At 48.0% G+C, this 21,287-nt stretch overlaps 1 protein-coding gene and 1 pseudogene across 1 annotated transcript in view; one reads left to right on the plus strand and one right to left on the minus strand.

The window, feature by feature from the left end:
• Positions 1-731, minus strand: LOC122706195 (annotated as a pseudogene).
• Positions 732-6,895: 6,164 nt separating this feature from the next.
• DYNC1H1 (dynein cytoplasmic 1 heavy chain 1) overlaps positions 6,896-21,287 on the plus strand; it is a 62,292-nt gene continuing 47,900 nt past the window's right edge. The window contains exons 1-7 of the mRNA XM_043921229.1: positions 6,896-7,703; positions 15,451-15,538; positions 17,479-17,652; positions 17,886-18,141; positions 18,528-18,714; positions 20,150-20,421; positions 20,513-20,740. Of these exons, the coding sequence (XP_043777164.1) occupies positions 7,451-7,703; positions 15,451-15,538; positions 17,479-17,652; positions 17,886-18,141; positions 18,528-18,714; positions 20,150-20,421; positions 20,513-20,740 (1,458 nt within the window). The 5' untranslated portion in view covers positions 6,896-7,450. The remainder of the gene's footprint in view (positions 7,704-15,450; positions 15,539-17,478; positions 17,653-17,885; positions 18,142-18,527; positions 18,715-20,149; positions 20,422-20,512; positions 20,741-21,287) is intronic.

Genomic DNA, 21,287 nt, shown 5'->3' on the forward strand with positions numbered 1-21,287 from the left:
ACAATTCATTCTTTCCCACCCATCCCACCCCAAATTCTTGATAAAGAGCTCTTCAAGTAAAGACACACGCTCTTCTCTCCTCTGTATAAAACTTTATGAAATAAAGGCAAAGAACTGTGTACATCTTGCTGTGAATGCTGCCACGGCTGTGGAGCCGGGGTCCACCCGAGACTGGCTTTATTGTCCAGGCCCTGAAAGACTCTTGTTCATGAACTGTCTCTTCACAAAGCAAGCCCACCACTTGCTGGGTTTATCATTTTGAGGGTCAAAAACTTTCTCACAAAGTCTCAGTCCAGTCTCTTGCCTCAACTGTTGTAAGTAGGCCCTCATCACTTCATCTTCCTGTTTGTTTGCAGGTTTGGCATAAATGGCATTAAGTGGAAAACCAGGCTCTCCAGGAATGGGAAAATCAGTGATTCCCAGTGTATACATTTCTTTCTCGCCTTGGCTTTTAGAATTTCACTTTTGGAGTTTCTTTAGACACTCAGAAATGTAGAGAGTTATATATATATCAAGGTCCTATTGGCTTCATTCTTAATTTCATAGTTTTTGAAGAAGACATTGGCCTTAAAGTAATAGATAGCTTCATCCACAATATCTGTATCTTTTGTCTCTCTAGGGGCAGGTTCTTTGAACTGACTTCTGATACTCAGTAGTGCCATGTTTCCAATGAGTTTGGTGTCAGGGTCCATGAGGGAAGAGTGGTAAGCCGGCATCTTGGAGGCGCCTGGGTCTCAACCCCAACGAAGAGAATCTCTGTTATCTATTTTATTTATAGTAGCATGAGTCTGTTAATCCCAGCCCCGTGTACCCCTCACCCACTCCTCCCGTTTGGTCACCATAAGTTTGCTTTCTGTGTCTGAGTCTTTCTGTTAGGATGAGCATTTTAGAAAGAGGAGAAGACTCTCAAGCTGGGGCCAGCCTGCTGGCCTTGAGGACAACAGGAGCTCAGCAGGGCTGAGGCAGACCAAGATGGGAAGTGAGTGTGGGCATAGAGCCAAGGGCCTAAATGGCCAAGCCACAGGTGCGCGAGGCGGTAAGCTGACCGTTCCGGTCTGTGTTTACAAAGACGGTTTCCCTTGTGCCTGGAGACGCCTGGGTAAGGGCCCGAGGGCTTGAAGCAGGGCAGCAGAGCTGGAGAAAAGTGGTTGGATTTGGGAGCCATCTGGGGAGAGGGGCAGGATTTGCTGCTGGACCAGATGGAGGTGGGAGGGGCCTGGAGTTGTTTGAGAGGCACCGAGGGACCCCCCACCCAGCATGGGTGGGGGTGGGGTGGGGAGGCAGTATTCACTGAGATGGGGAGTTCTGGGAGGGGGTATTGAGGGGAATCGGGAGCTCAATTCTGGACAAAGATCAGTTGGGACAAACACAAAACCAATATCAAGATGGTGACTTCACCCAGCCACATCTCCAATCACGCATGCATTCATGCTTCGTCACTTCAGTCGTGTCTGACTTTTTGTGTCCCCATGGACTGTAACCCACTAGCCTCCTCTGTCCATGGGATTCTCCAGGCAAGAATACTGGAGTGGGGTGCCATGCACTCCTCCAGGGGATCTTCCCGACCCAGGAATTGAACCCGAATCTCTTACATCTCCTGCACTGGCAGGAGGGTTCTTTACCACAAGCACCACCTGGGAGCCCCATGTCTCTAACTGGCCCCCTCCAAATAAAGGGTACAGATTGTCAGATTTTTAAAAAGCAAGAGCTGACTATTAGCCAATAAGAAACCCACTTTAAATATAAAGGCGCAGGGACTTCCCCATGGACCAGTGGTTAAGAATCTGCCTTGCAATGCAGGGGACACAGGCTCAGTCCCTGGTAGGGGAACTAAATCCCAAGTGCCACAGGACAGCTAAGCCCATATGCTGCAACTACTGAGTGTGTGAGCAAGATCCCACCTGATACATGGAAGATCCCACGAGCCATGACTACAACCTGACACAACCAGATAAATATTTTAAGTGTGTGTGTGTGTGTGTGTGTGTGTGTGTGTGTGTGTGTAAGGGTGCAGACAGGGTAAAAGTAAAGGATGGAAAACTAAAGGAAATCAGTCCTGAATATTCACTGGAAGGACTGATGCTGAACCTAAAACTCCAAAATTTTGGCCACCTGATGGGAAGAACTCATTCATTGGAAAAGACTCTGATGCTGGGAAAGATTGAAGGCAGGAGGAGAAGGAGACAACAGAGGATGAGATGGTTGGATGGCATCACCGACTCAATGGACATGGATTTGGGTGGACTCTGGGAGTTGGTGATGGACAGGGAAGCCTGGCGTGCTGCGGTTCATGGGGTCGCAAAGAGTCGGACACGACTGAGCAACTGAACTGAACTGAACTGAAAGGATGGAAAAGACATCAGACTAACACTGATCCAGAGAAAGACGAGAGAATGTGCTGACATCAGACAAACTACGTTTCAGAGCAAATAATGCCACTAGGACTAGGAGAGGCATTTCATAATGTTCAAGGAATCAATTCATGAAAAGGTCACAACCACGTGAAATGTTTATGTGTCTAATAACAGAGCTGCAACATACAGGAATCAAAAACAGATTGAGCTGTGTGGAAAGACACAATTGCACAGTTACACGCCGAAAGTTCAATATATCTCTCAATAGAACGAGCAGCACAGGTATAAAGTCTTGACACTTCAGCCAAGCTGGCTGAACAGGCATCTTCTGGAACACTCCATGTGACGACAGCGGATGTGACTCCTAAGGTGTGGGGAGTCACTGTGCACATTTGTTCTGAGTGTCACAGTACCTCCCAAGGTTGGGGGTCACCGTGCACATTTGTACTGAGTGTCACAGGGCTCAAGGGTGTTGGCAGGACACACAAGACCCGCTGTGTCCACAGCACCCAAGGATCAAGAAAGAGGAGGACCCAGAAGGGGTCAGTGGATTTGCCCACGTGGAGGCCATCTGGTGACCTTCACCACAGCACTTGCAGGTGGGGGCGGGGGGCGGCTGAGAGGCAGCCCCCAGCTACACTCATTTTCAAGGAGTTTTGCTGAAAAGCATAAGCCGTGCTGGCAGGAGGTGTGGCAGGGGTTTCTCTTCTTTCTTTTCAAAGAAAGGGTGCGTTGGGGAAGGCTGGACACGGCTGATGAGAGTCCAGGAGGGAGAGAGGGAATGTTTGAGAGGGCGGGGAGAATTTCAGAGGCGATGTCCCTGAGAGGGGGTGGGCTCCAGCGCCCCCAGGGAGCAGTGGCCTTGGCTGGGAACACTGACCGTTCTCAGGTAAGAGAAGGGGCTGGGTCCCTCCAGAGAGGAGTGGTCAGGGTAGCGGGAGGCGTCTCAAAGGGCCTGGGGCTCAGGAGAGAGACTGAAGTGCCTGCTTTAGAGGCAAATTTCCCCAACTTTACCAATGGGTGGCGGGATGCAGGCGGGACCACGGGCGGGCATCCCCCCCGCCCCCGCCGTCAGTGCCCTTGCTCGCTTGGCGCCTCTGGATCGGTCACCCGGGTGACCTTGGGAAGGTGAGCCTGGAGGCATCCATCCCTGGGATGGACCCGGCCAGCAGGCTGGGAGGAGGTCTCGGGCGGGAGACGGCCCCGGAGTGCGGGTCCTCCGCGGCACCACTAACGGGCGCCACGACACCGCCCTGCTCCTTTGGGGCACTCCCCCTCGGCGCCCCAACCTCGCCAGGAGCCCGGGGCGCTTCCAGCCTCTCCCCGAGGCTCGCGAGATAGACCAGGCACCGAGACAGGAAAGGGGGTGGAGGCTGGGACGAGCGTCATCACAAAGTGTCCTGCAGCCCGGGGGAGCGATCGGTGGGTGGAGTCCCGCGCCGGCGCCGGGATGCCGCCGCCCGGTCTCAAGCAGCTGGGGAGCTTCCACACCTAACGTGCGCCCTGTGGACCAGCCGCCGCTGCCACCCGGCCCCGTTCCCCGGGCGTGAGGCCTTCGTTTCACAGCCATCAACCAACCACGCGCCCATGTGGGTCCAGGCCCTGCTGGTGCTGGGAACCGGCCCATGAAATGAATGAACGAATGAATGGGCGAGCCCAGTGTGGAATTTCCCCGGGGTAGAGAGGGACCCCAGGCGCAGAACCTGAAAGTGCTGGGCCAGCGGGGCTTGGGCTGAGAGCTCAGTGTGGTCCAGGGTCGGGAGGAGGGGAAAGGTGGGTGGGGCTAAGAGCGAGTCCCCTACTTAGATCTGAAGAGCCATCCGGGGCAGTACAAGAAGGCAGGGAATGGACATTGGAATGGTTCATCACCAATTTCAGATAAAATACAAGTGGCCCAGCAGCTACTCCCATCCCCATCACCTTAGAAAGGATTCTCTCGCCAGCACTGCCCACTGCCAACAGAAAGCAGATTCTACTATGGACAAGGGAAAGCGGAGATGGCAAACCAAGTATGCAGGGGAGAAGGGGAGAGGCCACTTCTGGATGGATGGCCTGCACCTCCACGAAGAGTCAGCTTCCCAGGAAGTCCTGCCCCAGGAGGCCAAGGCGGCATCTCACAAAAATACCCCCTCCCCTGTCAGCCTGGGGCAGTCTAGCTAGCCCTCAGAACAAGGAATTTACAATGCCTGGCACTCAATCAACGCTGACAATTCTTCTTACTATGTATTTACTAAACAGCAAAAAAAGTGGAAGTCGCGTCCGACTCTTTGCGACCCCATGGACTATACAGTCAGTCCATGGACTTCTCCAGGCCAGAATACTGGAGTGAGTAGCCTTCCCCTTCTCCAGGGGATCTTCCCAACCCAGATTGAACCCAGGTCTCCCGCATTGCAGGCGGATTCTTTACCAAGTGAGCCATCAGGAAAACATCCTTGGAAAACAGAAATGCAAGCACATTTGATCAATGTTCGGATCCTGATTACTCAGGTTCCTCTGATTGCCATCCTTTTAGAAATAACACTTAATTTTGAAGCCATCAGACATATAGGGCTGCACCTCTGGAGCCTGATACTCTGTTGCCCTGGCTCAGAGCCAGGCTGCAGACATCTGAGTCCCATGGAGGCCCAAGTGTGTCTCCTGGGTGGTGCTGAGTCACCATGCAGGCTGCAAGCAGCCTCTCTCCATCTGCCAGGTCACTGCTGGGTTTCTGGGGCCCAGACGGTGTGTAGTCAGTTCAGGGGTCACTAACCTGCACCTAATAGATCTTTTTCCATCCCAGCCCTACCCCAAAGGACACGAGGCAGGGAGCAACGCCCGGCAGAGTGCCTGGTAATGACGCACCGTCAGAGCTGGTTGTTGGTGGCATTACTGTTTTTCGTTACCATTATGATCACAGCACAAACTCACTAAAGGTGCTTTGTCTTTTCCCAGGAACATTAGTGAGGTCTGTTCAGGCATATGATACAAGAGTGGACTGGTGTGAAATGAGACAGACAGAGGACCAATATCATATGATAGTACTTCTGTGGAATCTAAAACAAATTATACAAATGAACTTATTTACAAAGCGGAAATAGACTCACAGACGTAGAAAACAAACTTACGGTTACCAAAGGGAATAGCAGGGTGGGGTGAAAATGTTAAGTCGTTCAGTCCTGTCTGACTCTTTGTGACCCCATGGACTGTAGCCCACCAGGCTCCTCAGTCCATGGAATTTTCCAGGCAAGAACACTGCAGTGGGTAGCCATCCCCTTCCCCAGGGCATCTTCCAATCCAGGGATTGAACCCGGGTCTCCTACCTTTACCATCTGAGCCACCAGGGAAGCCCTAGTGGGGTGGGCTAGGGGAGACAAATTAGGAGTTTGGAACCGACATATACACATTACTATGTATAAATCAGGCAAACAACAAGGACCTATTGTATAGCACAAGGAACTACACTCATATCTTGTAATAACCTATAATGGAGAAGAATTGGAAACAAAAAATATATACGTATATATATTTTGCTATACATATGAAGCTATTAATAACCCAACACTGTAAATCAACTATACTGCAATTTAAAAAATTCCACACACACAAAAAAATGGACTGATGGAGGTCAGGAAGAGGATGGGCTATTAACCTGTCCCCTCTTCCATGAGCTGCTTAAAGACTCGTCTGATTAGTCTTCATGTTCCAGCAGCTCCTGGGACTTGGCACCCGGTCATTGAGCAAGAATAGGCATACTGTATGTTTTGCAGTTTTCCAGAGATGATTTGGGGAAATCGAATCAGCCCATCGTCATTCCACCAATCAGGACTTAGCTCTCTGACTGTGCATTTTGATACAAAAATAGGGCCTTTGACTTCCCTTCCTCCACCCAACTTAAAAAGTAGAGTTATAAGTTTGAACTTTCAAAAGCCAATTATCACTCTTTATAATAACTGTCACTTCTAAACCAAAAACTGAGCAGCATGGATTCTGGCCCTTAAGTCATCTCGGTGTACCAGAGGAGGTCCAGGTAGATCGGAGCCGGGGGCAGACCTACTGAGCAGGCACCGCAGCCCCGACCTTGTGTGGCCCCCGAGGCTGAGACCCTCGGAAACAGTGCCAGCTTGGGATGCTAGGGGAGCATCACCGTTCTATGCGGATGCTCTCATGTAGGTCTCTCTCTTGGTCCTCGGGGCCTCCTGGGGGTAATCATTTTGCCATTAGCAACCGGGACCCACAACAGCTTGGCTTCACCCCACGGTTCAAGTGTCACCTCCTGTGGCTTTCCCGTAGATCTCTCCTGCAGTCAGGCCTCTGTCTTTGCAGAAGCTGGTACCTGAGCTGGGAATGTCCCCTCCCACTCTCCCTCCTTCCGGGCTAGCAATGTGACACTCCCCTCTTCTCCTCCCCCTCTGAAAAAGATCCCCACTCTCCCTATGTGTTCTAAAACACAGAGAGCTATGTTTTAGCTCGATACATCGTAGTCATTCATTCGTTCAAAGAAAGAGCACAGGTTAAGGGCTTAGAACAACATCAAGCAAGAGAGAAGTGCTCTAAAAGCGTTAACTGGTTTAACACCATTCATTTATGCACTCATTCATTCATCCATTCAACATTGTTGTAGTGTCTCAGGCTCTGTGCTGCTCCCTGAGGCCGCAGCAGTGAACAGGACAGAACGGAGTCCCTGACCACCCCGCCCCGCGCCCAGGAAAGTTCCCACCTTCACGGCTCGAGGTGACGGAACGGCGGGGGCTCCGCCCAGCGCTGGAACTACGAGTCCCAGAAGGCGTCGCGGTGGGGGGAGGGGGCTTCCGGGGTCGCCTGTGCGCATGCGCGACGCCATGACGTAGGCTCCGCGCGAGGCGCCAGTGGCCGCGCCGGGAGGGCGCGCGACGTCGTGACGTAGGCGGTGCGCGAGGCGTGGCCGCGGCGGGCGGGGCGGGGACGGCGGGCGGCGGCCTTTAGGGCGGAGCCGGCTCCCGCTCTCCCTCAGTCGGCCGCGGGTAGCGGACGATCGGCCCGCGTCGCCCGTTTTTCTCGCGCGCCGGCTCGCTCGCTTGTTCTCTCGCCGAGTCGCGGCCGCCTCCTCAGCGCTGCGCGCGGGTCCCGAGCGCGGCGCCATGTCGGAGTCCGGGGGCGGCGGCGAGGACGGCTCTGCCGGCCTGGAGGTGTCGGCGGTGCAGAACGTGGCCGACGTGTCGGTGCTGCAGAAGCACCTGCGCAAGCTGGTGCCGCTGCTGCTGGAGGACGGCGGCGAGGCCCCGGCCGCGCTCGAGGCGGCGCTGGAGGAGAAGAGCGCCCTGGAGCAGATGCGCAAGTTCCTCTCGGACCCGCAGGTGCACACGGTCCTGGTGGAGCGCTCCACGCTCAAAGGTGCGGGGCCCGGGGCTGCGGAGGGGGCGCCCCGCCAAGCCCGCAGCCGCCGGGGGCGCCCCCCCGGGGACGGAGACCCGCGGGGACAATGGGTTCGCTTTGTCTGCTCGGCCTCTCAAGATGGCCGAGTTGGGTGGAGACCGGCGTCTCCCGGGCTGAGCGCGGGCGGAGGCTGCATCCCGGCCTCCGCTGTCACATGAGCTCTTCGGTTTCGGTTTGTGTCCAGGCCGCGCCGGCCTCGGGAGGGATCCCGGACGGACGGCCTGGATTGTGGCCGCTTCGGTCGCCCGGATGTAGGGGGAGGGCCCGGCGGCCCACCTCCCGCCCCGTACCGAGGCCAGGGCAGGGACCACGGCAGCTCTGCCCCGCGGGGCTTCCCCTGTGCTGGGTTGGACAGCGCACGCAGCTCGGCCTTTTGGACCTCACGCTGTCCCCTGCCGAGGCGGGGTACATCACCCCACCGCACCCCTCCCCACCCCCGCTTCATACTCGAGAAAACTTGAGGCCCAGCTGAAACGACTGGTCCAAGGTCACACCAGCTAATCCTCCCGAGACTGGACCCAGCATCTCAGTTTCCAGTCTGCTTGTTTTCATTCAGACATACCTTGTATTTGTGGAATACTCCCTGGTGGCTCAGACGGTAAAGCGTCTGCCCGCAATGCGGGAGACCCGGGTTCGATCCCTGGGTGGGGACGATCCCCTGGAGAAGGGAATGGCAACCCATTCCAGTATTCTTGCCTGGGAAAACCCATGGACAGAGGAATCTGGCAGGTTACAGCCCATAGGGTCACAAAGAGACGGATACGACTGAGCGACTTCACTTTGTTTTAAGATGATCCTAACGGTGACCCAGCGGTCTTTGAATCTATTGGGTTGGTCAGAAAGTTCCTTCGGGTTTTCCCCCTAACATCTTATGGATGTTGGGCACGTTTTACCATCTTCAAAGCAGAGGGATTCGGGTTAGGCACCGTGCTTGCTTTGGCAGCAGGTATACTGAAACAGGTTAGGCACCTAGTGGAGGGAGGGGGCCAAAGGTTTGCATATTCCAGCGGTCTCCTCCAGTAGTGACCTCCCTAAAGCAGGGCTGGACTCCTCTTGAGAGGGGAGCTAGCCTTCGACGAGGATTTCCCCTGGATGCTTTGACACCATTTGTAGCCAGTGGCCCGCGTGTCTTGACAGTTCAGTATGGGTGTGGCCGGGTGCATCCAGGAACCAAGAGGATGAGGACCAGGTAAATTCTAGCTTAGGACCGAGGACGGGGCATTGTCTGGAAGTGTTGGGGGGCAAGCTTCTTGTAATCTCAAAGAGCTGTGCTGTCTGCTTCCTGGTCCTGTTCCCTCCCCCCTCCCCCCAGACTTATATTTGTTTCAGATAATTTGTTTCTTTCAAAGACTTTTCTTACTCAGTAGATGCTTCATTGTAGCATTGGTCGGTCTCTGCAGGAGGGTCAGCCAGGGGGAAGGAGAATTTTTCTTAGATCCACAGAGAATGTTCAAAGCTAGTAAACCATCCAGGCATATTTTATGTTATATGAATATTAAGGTTGTTTAGGGTTTTCTTTTATGTTTGGGATTGTCTTCCCACTTGGAAACCACCAGTGTTTGAAAAACTTTTTTTGAACTCATTTCCTTTTTTTTTCTTTTAAAGTATATGGTCACAGTAGAAAATTAAAGTAAACAGATAATTAAAATCACCTGGAATCCTTTGACCTCGTTATGACCACAGTCAGCCTTTTGGTGTCTGTCTTTGTGGTGGTTTTTCAGTGAACATACATTGTTTTATTAAAATACATTTTAATCTGCGTTGTTACTGTATATTGAGTGGCTTGACCTTGGCTAATTCTTTTTTTTTTTTTTTTGGCTAATTCTTGATCATATTTTCATTGCACTGTGTGTGTTTTGAAATCAGTGATTTCTACGTTAGGTCTCACTTTCTTTTTACGGACAATAAACTGTAAGTTTTGTTCTTTGCTTCTAGGGTTCTCTTTAGTGGTTCACTTGACTCAACATCTTAGGATTGAACTTTTGCTAAAATTATTGGAGGGTAACCCTATTTCTGTTGAATGCTTTCTGGTACAAATCGCCTCTGTTTTCTTGGTGGTCCATTTTCTGCTCTCAGGATCCAGGCATTCGAATCTTGGCTCCATAATGACTTGCACTTTTGAACATTGACTAAGGAATGAGACTGTCTAAAATTGAAATCCTACCTCATTCATGTATTTATAAAAGTCTCATAAGTATCTCTAGTAATTCAATTGGTCTGTAACTTATTTTTCACTTATAGAAATCTGAGGAAAACTTATGTGGTCCCATAAGTCTAATTAGCATCCTGGCTGCGCTAGCATAATTTAGACACAAGCTTAGGCCCAGGTCCCATAGTAGGAGGACTATGTGTTTTCCAGGTGGTTTTTTTGAGTTAGTGTTGCTGTTTGCTCCTTTAAACAAATATGAACATCCAGTAGTTATTTACAGTGAAAAAGTAGGCTTCCATTATAATACTGAGAACAAATCTGAATGATTTAAACCAAATAAAGACCACCACCAACAATGAAGTCATATCATTTATTCAATGAATTTATTTACTTCTACTTTATCTTCCCCTCACTTACCCCCCTTTTTTTGTGGAAAGAATTTTCCAAACACATAATTGAATATGGAAGCATTTTTTATATTGAAAATCGGTGTATTTCTGTTTTTCTTTTTTTTTTTAACTGCTGCCTCTAGCTTTAAACTTTTTTGGTAAAGTACAGCACTCCTTGCAGTGTAGAATAAAGGTTATGAATTTAGCAGTTTATTTGGGGGGGCTGCCCTGTGCAGCTTGCAGGATCTTAATTCCCCAATCAGGATTGAGCCCATGCCCCCTGCAGTTGGGGCGCTGAGTCCTAACCACTGGACCACCAGGGAAGTTCCTAACAATTTTATTTTGATAGCGGAGAGTTGGTAGGAAAGGGAAGGTTAAATTGTGGCTCCTTGATGTAAAAAGAGAAATCTCCCTCCTGTAATTCCTGGCCTGTGGAAAAGTGTTTTCCTCATAGCGTACTTTTGAAAGTATGATCAGGTAGGTGACCATTACGTGATGGGCATTTTACGATGGCAGTGACATTTCTGTAGCGTTTTTTACCTGACGTGCATTTTTGTTTGAGTTCCATCCCCAGGAGAGGTTGGGTGGTGAAGCGGGGGGAAGGTGAGGAGGGTCTGGGGTGCAGGTGCTGTGGGGTTCTAGTTTTATTGTGTTCCACTCAGGTGTCGTATCCTTGGATGAGACTGAAAATAGTGGCCGCCTTTAGTCCATCCTCAGCCTAAACTTGGAATTTTAGTTTTTTCTGACAGACGTGGTTGAGGGGGTTTTACCTCCACTTCGCTAGTGCGGAGCTGGCCAGCGACCAGAGTATGAAAGAAAGCTCATGGTTTTTACAGGACTAGCCCTCCTAGAGATGTAGTGGTGTAGAAAGATGTATGGGGAATATTTTTGTGGAGTTTGAAACATTATTTTTCTGAAGACTTAATTTCCCTAAAAGATGAAGAAATAGATTGATGAGTAAAATGTATTCCTTTCTGGCCTTTGCTTAGACCCCAGAATGGTTAATAAGATGATTAAGAAATTAACAGGAACCGTTTCCTGTGACTCCGCACTGTCTTGGCGCGCCGGCCGGGAGTCCCTCAACCTGGACCTTACTGTCCTGTGCTGTAGGCGGCCCCCCACCCTCGGGAGGTCACAGTGGTCTGCAGCGGGTGAGTTTAGACGTGCAGTGCTTCACAGCGAGTGGAATTCGTGGACAGGAAAGGAAAAACAGTCGTCACTACTTTTTGAGAGCTAAAAACAAGTGGAAATTTCGTCGCTTGGCATTGCAAAGTATCTGGCTGGAAGCAGCAGGAGAGAGGTAGCCCAGCCTACTCCATCATGAGTGAGGAAACCGAAACTGCAGGCTTTTAGGACCCAGTTAGGAAAGGGATGCTTTTAAGGAGGGTTCTGAAACCTAAAAACTAATTTATCTGTTCACTTCCTTGGTATCCATTAAAAAGGGCTGTTCATCTTTATTTACTTCATAGCGGTTCTTCTGACTTAGTATGAGCCTTAAAAAGCATTCCGTCTCTTAGGCATTACTGACTTATTCGTTTTTCTGGAAGTGTCAAAATGAGCCCCAGACTTAGCTAAGGTACAAGGGGAACATGGAGTTTAACCCTTCTTTCATATTCCTAGTGGTGTTATGAGTGAAGAGGCTCAGGACTCTCCCCGAGAGTGTCACAGCCTCTGAAGGAGGGCAGAGGATGGACGTGGGGATGACTGGAGAAAGTCCCAGGGACGTGAAAGAGAAGAGCTGGAGTGACCACTGGAGAAAAATTGGAGGGGGTGTGTGGTCGCCATTGACCAAAATAATGTGCTATTAGCAGTATGTTGGGATTTTAAAAGGAAAAGAAGAGGAAAAGTAAGGAGAACCAGAAACACGTAACAAGTAATTTGGCCAAAGAAAATGAGTGGCCTCGTTTGCTTGGTTGCGAAGAGGCTCGCCCTGTGGCTGGAGAAAGTTGGGAGGGGACAGTGGACGCGCGAGTGGCCACGGGCAGGCCAGCCTCGCCTGGCCTCTTCGCCAGACTGCAGACACGCACCCGCTCCACCTGGGGGAGGTGGTGTGAGTCCTAGAGGAAGTGAGCGTGTATCTGTTTGTATTTCATTCAGCGAGGCTATTGCTCACCTAATTCACAGTGTAATGATATAAATCATTTGCGGTTTGAGATACAGTCATCTTTCAATAGAAGTATGCGCAGAGTAGTGCTTAAAGACATTTCGAACATCTCTAGAAGTTTCGATAGACTCTCAGAAGTCAACCAGAGAGATGTCCACAGGCCGCTGTAATGTGTATCAGGGTGGTTGGCCGCAGAGGAATTCGAGAGGCGGGCACAACACTGGGCTGGTGCTTCGGTTCCGTGCGTGTATTAACAGGCAGCACAGTATCAGTCTGTTGTGTATTCACCAGGAACTGTAGCATCGTTAGGAAACTGGCTCAGACTTCACGGAAAGTGGTATATTACCTGATAAAACATGCAGACTGTGTTTGTGTATGTCTTTAATACTGCAGGATTGATCGTCTCTGTTAGGAATCAACTAATAAGTGTCTTTCTCTCCTCCAAACAATTTTTTTTTTTAATGTTTCTGCAGAAGTAAAATTACTGTTCTTTGGAATATGTAATAATTTATGAAGAGGCAGGAAAGTTTAAATTGTTTGGCCATTTACAAAACAAGGTCCTGAGTTCTCCGTAATGGGACTCAGACCCACTCAGGCTTCGTGTGGTCCTTGTGTTTATGGGGAACAGGATTAAAAAGCCTAATTCAAAATGTGGTCTTCAGCTGATTAATGACGACTTCCAGCAGTCACTGTCATCAGAGGCAGTTTTACGGAGCCGTGGAGGGCACCTACTTGCACACCCTTGTCTGAGGGTGATGTCATGGGGCGTGCCTCCTGCTGCAATGCAGTGTGATTCCAGGGTGGGCTGGGCGGGCCCTGAGAAGGAGACAGAGTCGGAGCCGGCCGTGACTCATCGCCTGGCCTCCTGCCCGCCTCCTTTAACCCCGTTTGCATTAGGACGTGCGGGCAACGTGGTTAGATGCTATTCCCAGTCAGCATGTTTGATTTCATTTATATAGAGGATGATGCTTTGTCCGGGAGGAAGAAATTATTCAAAGTTATTACTGTATTTTCTAATTATGTCAGTAATTTCCTTTGGTAATTATTTTCTGTTTATTGTTGGAGTGTTATTTTAATATGTATTTTATGTAACCCATAGAAGAACATTACTGAAAGTTCCAAAAATTAAGGGAAAAATTATTTCATAATCCCACCACCCTGACAGCTGCTTTAGTTTGGGAGTGTTTCCTTATATTCTTTGTGCTCGTGTTTTACAGACTGAAGTTACATATTTGGTTGGTTTCAGGCAGTATGATTTATCTTATCTGTTGGTATGTCCACATTTCAGTAGTTAGAAAACTCGGTTGGTTTGGGGTTTTTTTTTTTTTTGAGGTAGTTGGTAACGTTTAAAAAACAGCTAGGAAGTCCCTGGCACACTAGACTGTTCTGCCGCTCACTTCTCCTTCCTGGAGATATACCAAAAACAACCTTTTGGAAGAGTATTGTCTTCTTGATTAATATACCAATATTTTCTGTGCTTTCAGTGTGAATTTTGTATTTGTGTCATCTTAAAGCTAAAGAAGCAAGCTGCTTTTGCTCATAGTTTTTAGCATTTATAGAAACCTTACAGATCACCTAGTTTAGTACCCAGCCCCTTTCTGATGCTGCTTTTACATTTTACAGATTTGAAGCTGAGGGGAAGAAAAATGGCTTTCCCAAGATCATTTAGTTAAGTCTGCTGCCTTTGCTATGACACCATGACTTAGAAGTAAAGGCAAATCACATGTACCAAGTTAGATTAATTCTTCCGTATTTATTTTTCCTAATGCAGTTATTGCATGTAGTATGTTGCAGAGATAATTCAACTAGCGGGTGTGTGCATCTGGTTGATTAGTGCTACGTCTAGAGGTTTGGATTACTTCCCCTTTTTATAATTTTTTATATTTTTTTTCAACTTTGAGTTTTAACTCTCCAGAAATTTTATTCGCATTGATCTTGAGTTGTCATAGTTTTACATTCCAGTAAGCTTTTTAAAATTCCTGCTGCATTCATAGGTTGAGCAGAGCAGGCTCTGAAAGTGCTCTAAGAGCAGAGGGGAAGGCCAGGTGAACGCCCCCTTGTGGCCCTGGGGGCGTTTCTTGGTAGCAGTTTTCTTGATGGAGAGGGGAGGGCAAGCTGTCGACCCGTGAGGACCCCAGGTTTGTAATCAGACTTCTGCATTGTCCCTTTGTCCCTTTCTAGTCACGTGTCTGTAGGCAGTTTACTTACATACTTTGCTTGGAAAATAAGGATAACAGTAGTCATGCCACCCCCGCAGGGTTGTGAGGGTTAAATGTATGATACATTTGACGTAATGCCTGTCACATAGAGGGTGCTGAGTAGACAGCTGAGCAGAATACCCGGGGTGGGGGGTGGGGGGTGGCCTGCATGTCAGGAGCACCGGGATGGGACCGCTGGGATGGGGTGGGGGTCGGGGGTGGCCTGCGTGTCAGGAGCACCAGGATGGGACCGCTGGGATGGGGTGGGGGTTGGGGGTGGCCTGCGTGTCAGGAGCACCGGGATGGGACCGCTGGGATGGGGTGGGGGTCGGGGGTGGCCTGCGTGTCAGGAGCACCAGGATGGGACCGCTGGGATGGGGTGGGGGTCGGGGGTGGCCTGCGTGTCAGGAGCACCAGGATGGGACCGCTGGGATGGGGTGGGGGTTGGGGGTGGCCTGCGTGTCAGGAGCACCGGGATGGGACCGCTGGGATGGGGTGGGGGGAACCTGGCCTTGGTGCGTGGACACGGCCGGCACCCCCTGAGGCCAGGCCTACTCCGGGCATCCGCGCAGGCAGTCCTTCAACTGCCCAGGCATGCCAGCGCGCCCCTGTTTACAAACAAGGAAGCAGAGAGGCCGGGAAGTTAAGAACCTTGCCTGGGATCACACAGCAAATAAGCGCCTGGATCTGTCGGCAGTCAGAAAAAAATGGGTGGAGGGGAAAATTAGGTCAAGCCACGTCACACGGGGTGTAAGTGCCAGGTTGGGGATGGGGTGAGGCTCATCAGGCTCTGAGGAGTTTATAAATTCAATTAAAAATTGAAATATTGACTTGAATTTGATATAATGTCTATTATGATTTGCAGAGGATGTCAGTGATGAAGGAGAAGAAGAAAAAGAATTTATTTCCTATAATATCAACATAGACATTCACTATGGAGTTAAGTCCAATAGGTGAGTAGTATGAATATACCATTATTTTGGACTATAAAACTTGTGAGAATTAAATGTAAATCCTAATCAAGTCAGAGTTACCAAGAAAACACTCTCAAGATTTCTACTCTTTAATTCAGTTTCTTTTCTTTGATTTTATCTACTCAAATTAAGAGGATTTCCAAGTCAGTATAAAGTTAAAGTATTTTAATTGCCATGTCAGGGCATTAGCCCTTGAGCCACAGTGTATTAATACTTAACATGTTTAATGATGCTCTGAGATTATATCTGAGTTTTCATTATTATAAGTAAGTAGCACACATTCATGGATACAGGTCTGATTCTTGTTAGGATAAAGCCCTAAAGATAGCACTGCTGGTTCAGATACCCCATTAGAGTCTTTAACACACTTTGCCCGATTTCCCACCTTTTAAAAAGATTGTGCCAATTTTTATGCTAGTAGACTTACTGAAATTCAAATACATAAATGTTTATTTTGCACTGGCTTTTTAAAACTTTTTAGTTTGAATAATTTCAAGCTTACCAGAGTTGCCTGGACAGCGTATGGCACCTCCCAGACATCAGTTAACCTTTCCCACGCCTGCATTATCATTCTTCCCCTGAGCCACCTGAGTGAGTTATCCACAGGCTGCCCCTCTGTCCCTAAACATTCTGCAGCCGCTTCCTAAGAGCAGCCACATCATTGCCCACTGCCTCAGTACAATTTTCAAATTGCCGAAATTTTAGAACAGTTTACTCTAGGTACAGTGCATATTCATGTTTTCTCAGTACTTCCCCCTGCAGTATTTCTCCCATGATCCAGAATCCAGTTCCATGTCTTTGATGACACTGGTGTCTTTGCTGAGTGCAGACAGTAGTTTGATGGAGCGCCCTTGCCCTGGATCTGTCTGTTGCTTCTCCATGCTCTCAAGTTGTACATTTTCGGCAGGAATACTGTTGTGACTGTGATCCTTCTCAGTGTGTCGCAGCAGGAGCTTCATGGACTTTTTAGAATAACAGGAAGCATTGTGTCTAGAGTCCATATACATAATATGAGAACTGGAAAATTCAGATATTGCTTCCCTTGAAGCTGTTGGTTCAGCCACCTTTGAGCACTTGTGTTATGTGCAAGGTAACAGCAGTGGGTGTGCAAAGGAGTAAAACCTAACTCCTGTTCCCCAGAAGGTCACGGTCTTTGGGGAGGAAGAGTGGCAGATAGACCACTAGCTGTATGACTTGGCAGAATCTTAGAGGTGCAGAATACTGTGGAACCAGAAGACCAAGGAGACCGCTTCTGCTTAGGGAGGGTCCCACAGAAGAAGTGATGCTGGAGTTGGGTTTTGAAGGTTAACTTGGAATTTCAGCAGTTGAATATAGGCTTCTTAAGCAACTACAGGAAAACACATGCTGTGTAGAGAATGGGTCATGTAGTTTAAAGGATGCTCAAGTCGGGTACGGGGTGCCTAGCAGGAGATGAAACTAGAAGAGTTGGTTTAGGCCAGGTGTAAGGGCCTGGAATGTTCCCTCATCACTTTAACCTGCAGGTGACTTTTGTTGTGGTCAAGCTGACATGTGATTTAATGTCATAAATGAATGGGACGGATTATAATGAGATCAGATTTAAGTTCTTCAGAGCTTGTAACTTGCAGTTGTTAGGGAGGTTTGTTTTCATGAGGGCAAGATTATGAACTCAACCTCCATGTAAGACAAATTAACTTGGCCTGGTTTCATGATCACGTGTTACAACCTTAACCTTGATTCCATAGTTCTCACATAAGTGAATAAAGAAAGAGAAGCAGTGTATTTCACTATTAGAAAAGCAACAATTTATTCTTAATATGATTTTGAAATTAAAACATTCAAATGAATTTTTAATTTGCATGCACAAAGAAGTCTGTAGTCATTGAGACTGATGAGGAATGAGACTATTTGTTCTAATGTTTTCTTTTCCTTTCTTTCAGCTTGGCGTTCATTAAACGAACTCCAGTGATTGATGCAGACAAGCCAGTGTCTTCCCAGCTCCGAGTCCTCACGCTCAGTGAAGACTCGCCATATGAAACCTTGCACTCTTTCATCAGCAATGCAGTGGCTCCTTTTTTCAAGTCCTATATCAGAGAGTCTGGCAAGGCAGACAGGTAAAAACCAGTTTTCCTTCGTTAGTTTGAATGTTGTATTTTACTTAATGTTTATAACACACCATGAAGAGAATGATGCAGTATTCAGAAACTGGGAGGATAAAGCTAGTAAACTCAGAGGATATGAATCGGTTGCATTAATGTGCAGCATTGATATTTGACAGACCTGAAATAATATAATCTCTTTGGAGACGATAGCGCACCAAAATGTGAGATGTTTTCTGTCTTTTCAGGGACGGTGATAAAATGGCTCCTTCAGTGGAGAAGAAGATTGCAGAGCTTGAGATGGGGCTCCTGCACCTGCAGCAGAACATTGAAATTCCGGAGATCAGCCTGCCCATTCACCCGATCATCACAAACGTTGCCAAGCAGTGTTACGAGCGTGGAGAGAAGCCAAAAGTTACAGACTTTGGAGATAAGGTTGAAGACCCGACCTTCCTCAATCAGTTACAGTCTGGAGTTAACCGCTGGATCCGAGAAATCCAAAAGGTAAGTGCACCGTGTTGGAAGTGTCATGTAAAATGCTTTCCTCTTTAATATCTGTGAGAAAACCGGTACGCATTCTTGTCAAGGAGGTGAATTCTGTGATCCTGTTGGTTCTCCCTCCCATTGGTCCTGGGAGTGCTTGGTGGAGGACTAATGTCGACCGCATGGAGTGGCCGAGGTACCATGTGACGTGGTTAAATACCATCCCTGAGACAGCCTTAATCTCAGCGGTCTCAGTCCTTTGATTCCAAATTAAACCACCTATTATACAAGGACGGAAATCTACTTGAAGTATTGACCCTACATTTTAATGCACATATTTAATCAATGACCCTTTTTCTACCTTTGTTTAAGTGCTGAGTACTCTTGAATGTTATTTTGTATTTAAGGTGACCAAACTTGATCGAGATCCAGCCTCAGGAACTGCCTTACAGGAGATCAGTTTTTGGCTGAACTTGGAACGTGCGCTATACCGCATCCAGGAGAAACGAGAGAGCCCGGAAGTTCTCCTGACTCTGGACATCTTGAAACACGGCAAGCGATTCCATGCCACCGTCAGCTTTGACACTGACACAGGTAAGACTCGAGCCTGGCGCTAAGAGGCTGATGCAGTGAGCTCTCAACCTGGGTTTTGTGGTGAAAAGTAATAGATGCACTGTCTCTCCTGACTGCTTACTCCTTTGCATCTTATCTCATCTTTCCCCAGCTCTAGGCGATGGAAATGATCTTCCCACCTACCTCCCTTTCCCTTTAGGGCTTTCGAGGAGGTGAGCCAGTCTAGGCCGGAGTGTAGGCAGCCCCGGGGTCTCCCCTCGGTGTCCCAGTTACTTGGTGCCCTCAACAGGCTGCGCTTCTTTCACTGTAAAGTTACGCATGCTTTTGACAGTCCAGGCAGGAACAGGGTTTACGTTAAGCAGAAGTTCTTTGCCCATAGGGCTGCAGAGGGGAAGGAGAGCTGGTCAGTACTTTCTCTTCTGCTCTTCACCTGCCCCTCCTCCCATTCTCTGCCCTCGTCCCTGTTCCGAACAGTTGTCAGGATAAAGGTAGTTTCTGAATGGGCAGCAGGGAGAGTGACATTGAATGAGCGTGTACCGGGCGCTCAGATGTGGAGTGCCGGACGTGGCCAGACCTCGCTCTTCACCAGAGACACGTTAGAACCAGTCATCGGGACAGCAGTCGTCATCATGTTCTTTTCCTTCCCCTCCGAAAAGGTTGTGGTGCCCACATTTTAAATGTTAGAGGAAACCTTTTCAGTTCCTTTGACCACATTTCATATGCTCACTAAGATATGGACATTCACTAGTACTGAAATGTATACTTTGAATTTTTTTTAATGCCTCTAAAACCTTTATATCTTTCCTAATATATTTCTTTTTTAAAAATCTTAGGCCAAAGGAAGTTTAAAAAAAAAAAGACCAGGACCCAGGTTTTCCTGTGATCCATGTCTACAATACACTCCCACTAGCTTGAGCCATGTGTATAAAATTTAAATCTCAGTGTTCTTAATGCTGATAAAATTCAAGCTTTACAAAACCAATGTGGTATTACTAGAATGCTTAGATAGTGTAGACAGCAAACAAAGATGACATCTCTGGGACTACCACTCACAGCCTTTGAGTATGCATGAACTGACACGCTTTAAAAGCAAAATTGAGACCACACTGGGATCACCTGTTAATAGCATTGTTTTTTCAAACAGCACAGTTTCTGTGTTTACTAAATATTTTGCAGCATCAAAATGTTCCATTGTGAGGATGTATTCTAGTTTACCTAACTCATATTGGGTTCGCCAGAAAGTTCATTTGGGTTTTTCCATAAGATGTTACGGAACAAGCTTTTTGGCCAACCCAATATTTAAACCTAGAAGGAATACTCTGTTACTTTTTTAAAAAAAACTGAGGTGTAACTGACACATAACATTGTATCCTGTAGTTGTCTGGCTTCATGTGAAAGCTATGAAACTGCTGAAACTTCATGTGAAAACTGTGTATCTGTGTCTCTATTAATCTAGGTCTGAAACAGGCTTTGGAAACTGTGAACGACTACAATCCTCTGATGAAAGATTTTCCTCTGAATGACTTGCTGTCTGCCACTGAACTGGACAAAATAAGGCAGGCACTTGTTGCGATTTTCACCCATTTGAGAAAGATCCGAAACACGAAATATCCCATTCAGAGGGCGCTGCGTTTGGTGGAGGCAATTTCAAGAGACTTGAGTTCTCAGTTACTCAAAGTGTTAGGCACTAGGAAACTGATGCATGTTGCCTACGAAGAATTTGAAAAAGTAAGTTGTAATGTATCAGGAAGCCAACTTTAGGGCATTTCGATGAAAGTGTGCTTTAATAATAAGCTTCCCCTCTTAAATCATATCCCAGGTTATGGTCGCGTGCTTTGAAGTTTTTCAGACTTGGGATGATGAATACGAGAAGCTCCAGGTGTTACTGAGAGACATTGTCAAAAGGAAGAGGGAAGAAAACCTGAAGATGGTGTGGCGCATCAACCCCGCTCACAGGAAGCTGCAGGCCCGCCTGGACCAGATGCGGAAGTTCAGGCGTCAGCACGAGCAGCTGAGAGCCGTCATCGTCAGGGTCCTGCGGCCGCAGGTGTGGCTCACGGTCTAAAACTTCGTGCCTGCATTGCTTGAGTGACACTCACTCTTTTTTTTTTTTTTTAACAGTCACCTACTTGTTTCTCTTACACTGAAGTACTTCTCTAGCTCCATTTTCATCTGTCACAGTCAGCTTGAAGATCTATTGGTTCTGAATCATAGCGTTTGCGTTCCAAGCTTTAACATTCTCCATCCATTCATTCCCATCCCCAAACTGCATGGACCCTACGGCCAAACCTCATCGGTTTACATCCTAATTCAGCTGTTGACCTAGCCATGTGACTGGGCTCATTGTTTTCCTCTTTTCCTCAGACTCCCTTATCTATAAAATGTGGATAATAATTGCGTTTGGCTCAGATTTATTGAAACAATTAAATGACTCCTTTTCTTTCTTCATGCTTTTTTTTTTCTCTTCTCAATTCACCACTTTTCTTGAGCACTGCTTTTCTCCCTTTAAACAATCCAGTCCAGAAAGAGCAGGTGGATTGATACATGTATAGGTAGACAAATTGGTAAACAGATAGATGTGTGATAAAGCCAAT

The sequence above is a fragment of the Cervus elaphus genome, chromosome 13 (assembly GCF_910594005.1).
Source record: "Cervus elaphus chromosome 13, mCerEla1.1, whole genome shotgun sequence".
Classification (NCBI taxonomy): Eukaryota; Metazoa; Chordata; class Mammalia; order Artiodactyla; family Cervidae; genus Cervus; species Cervus elaphus.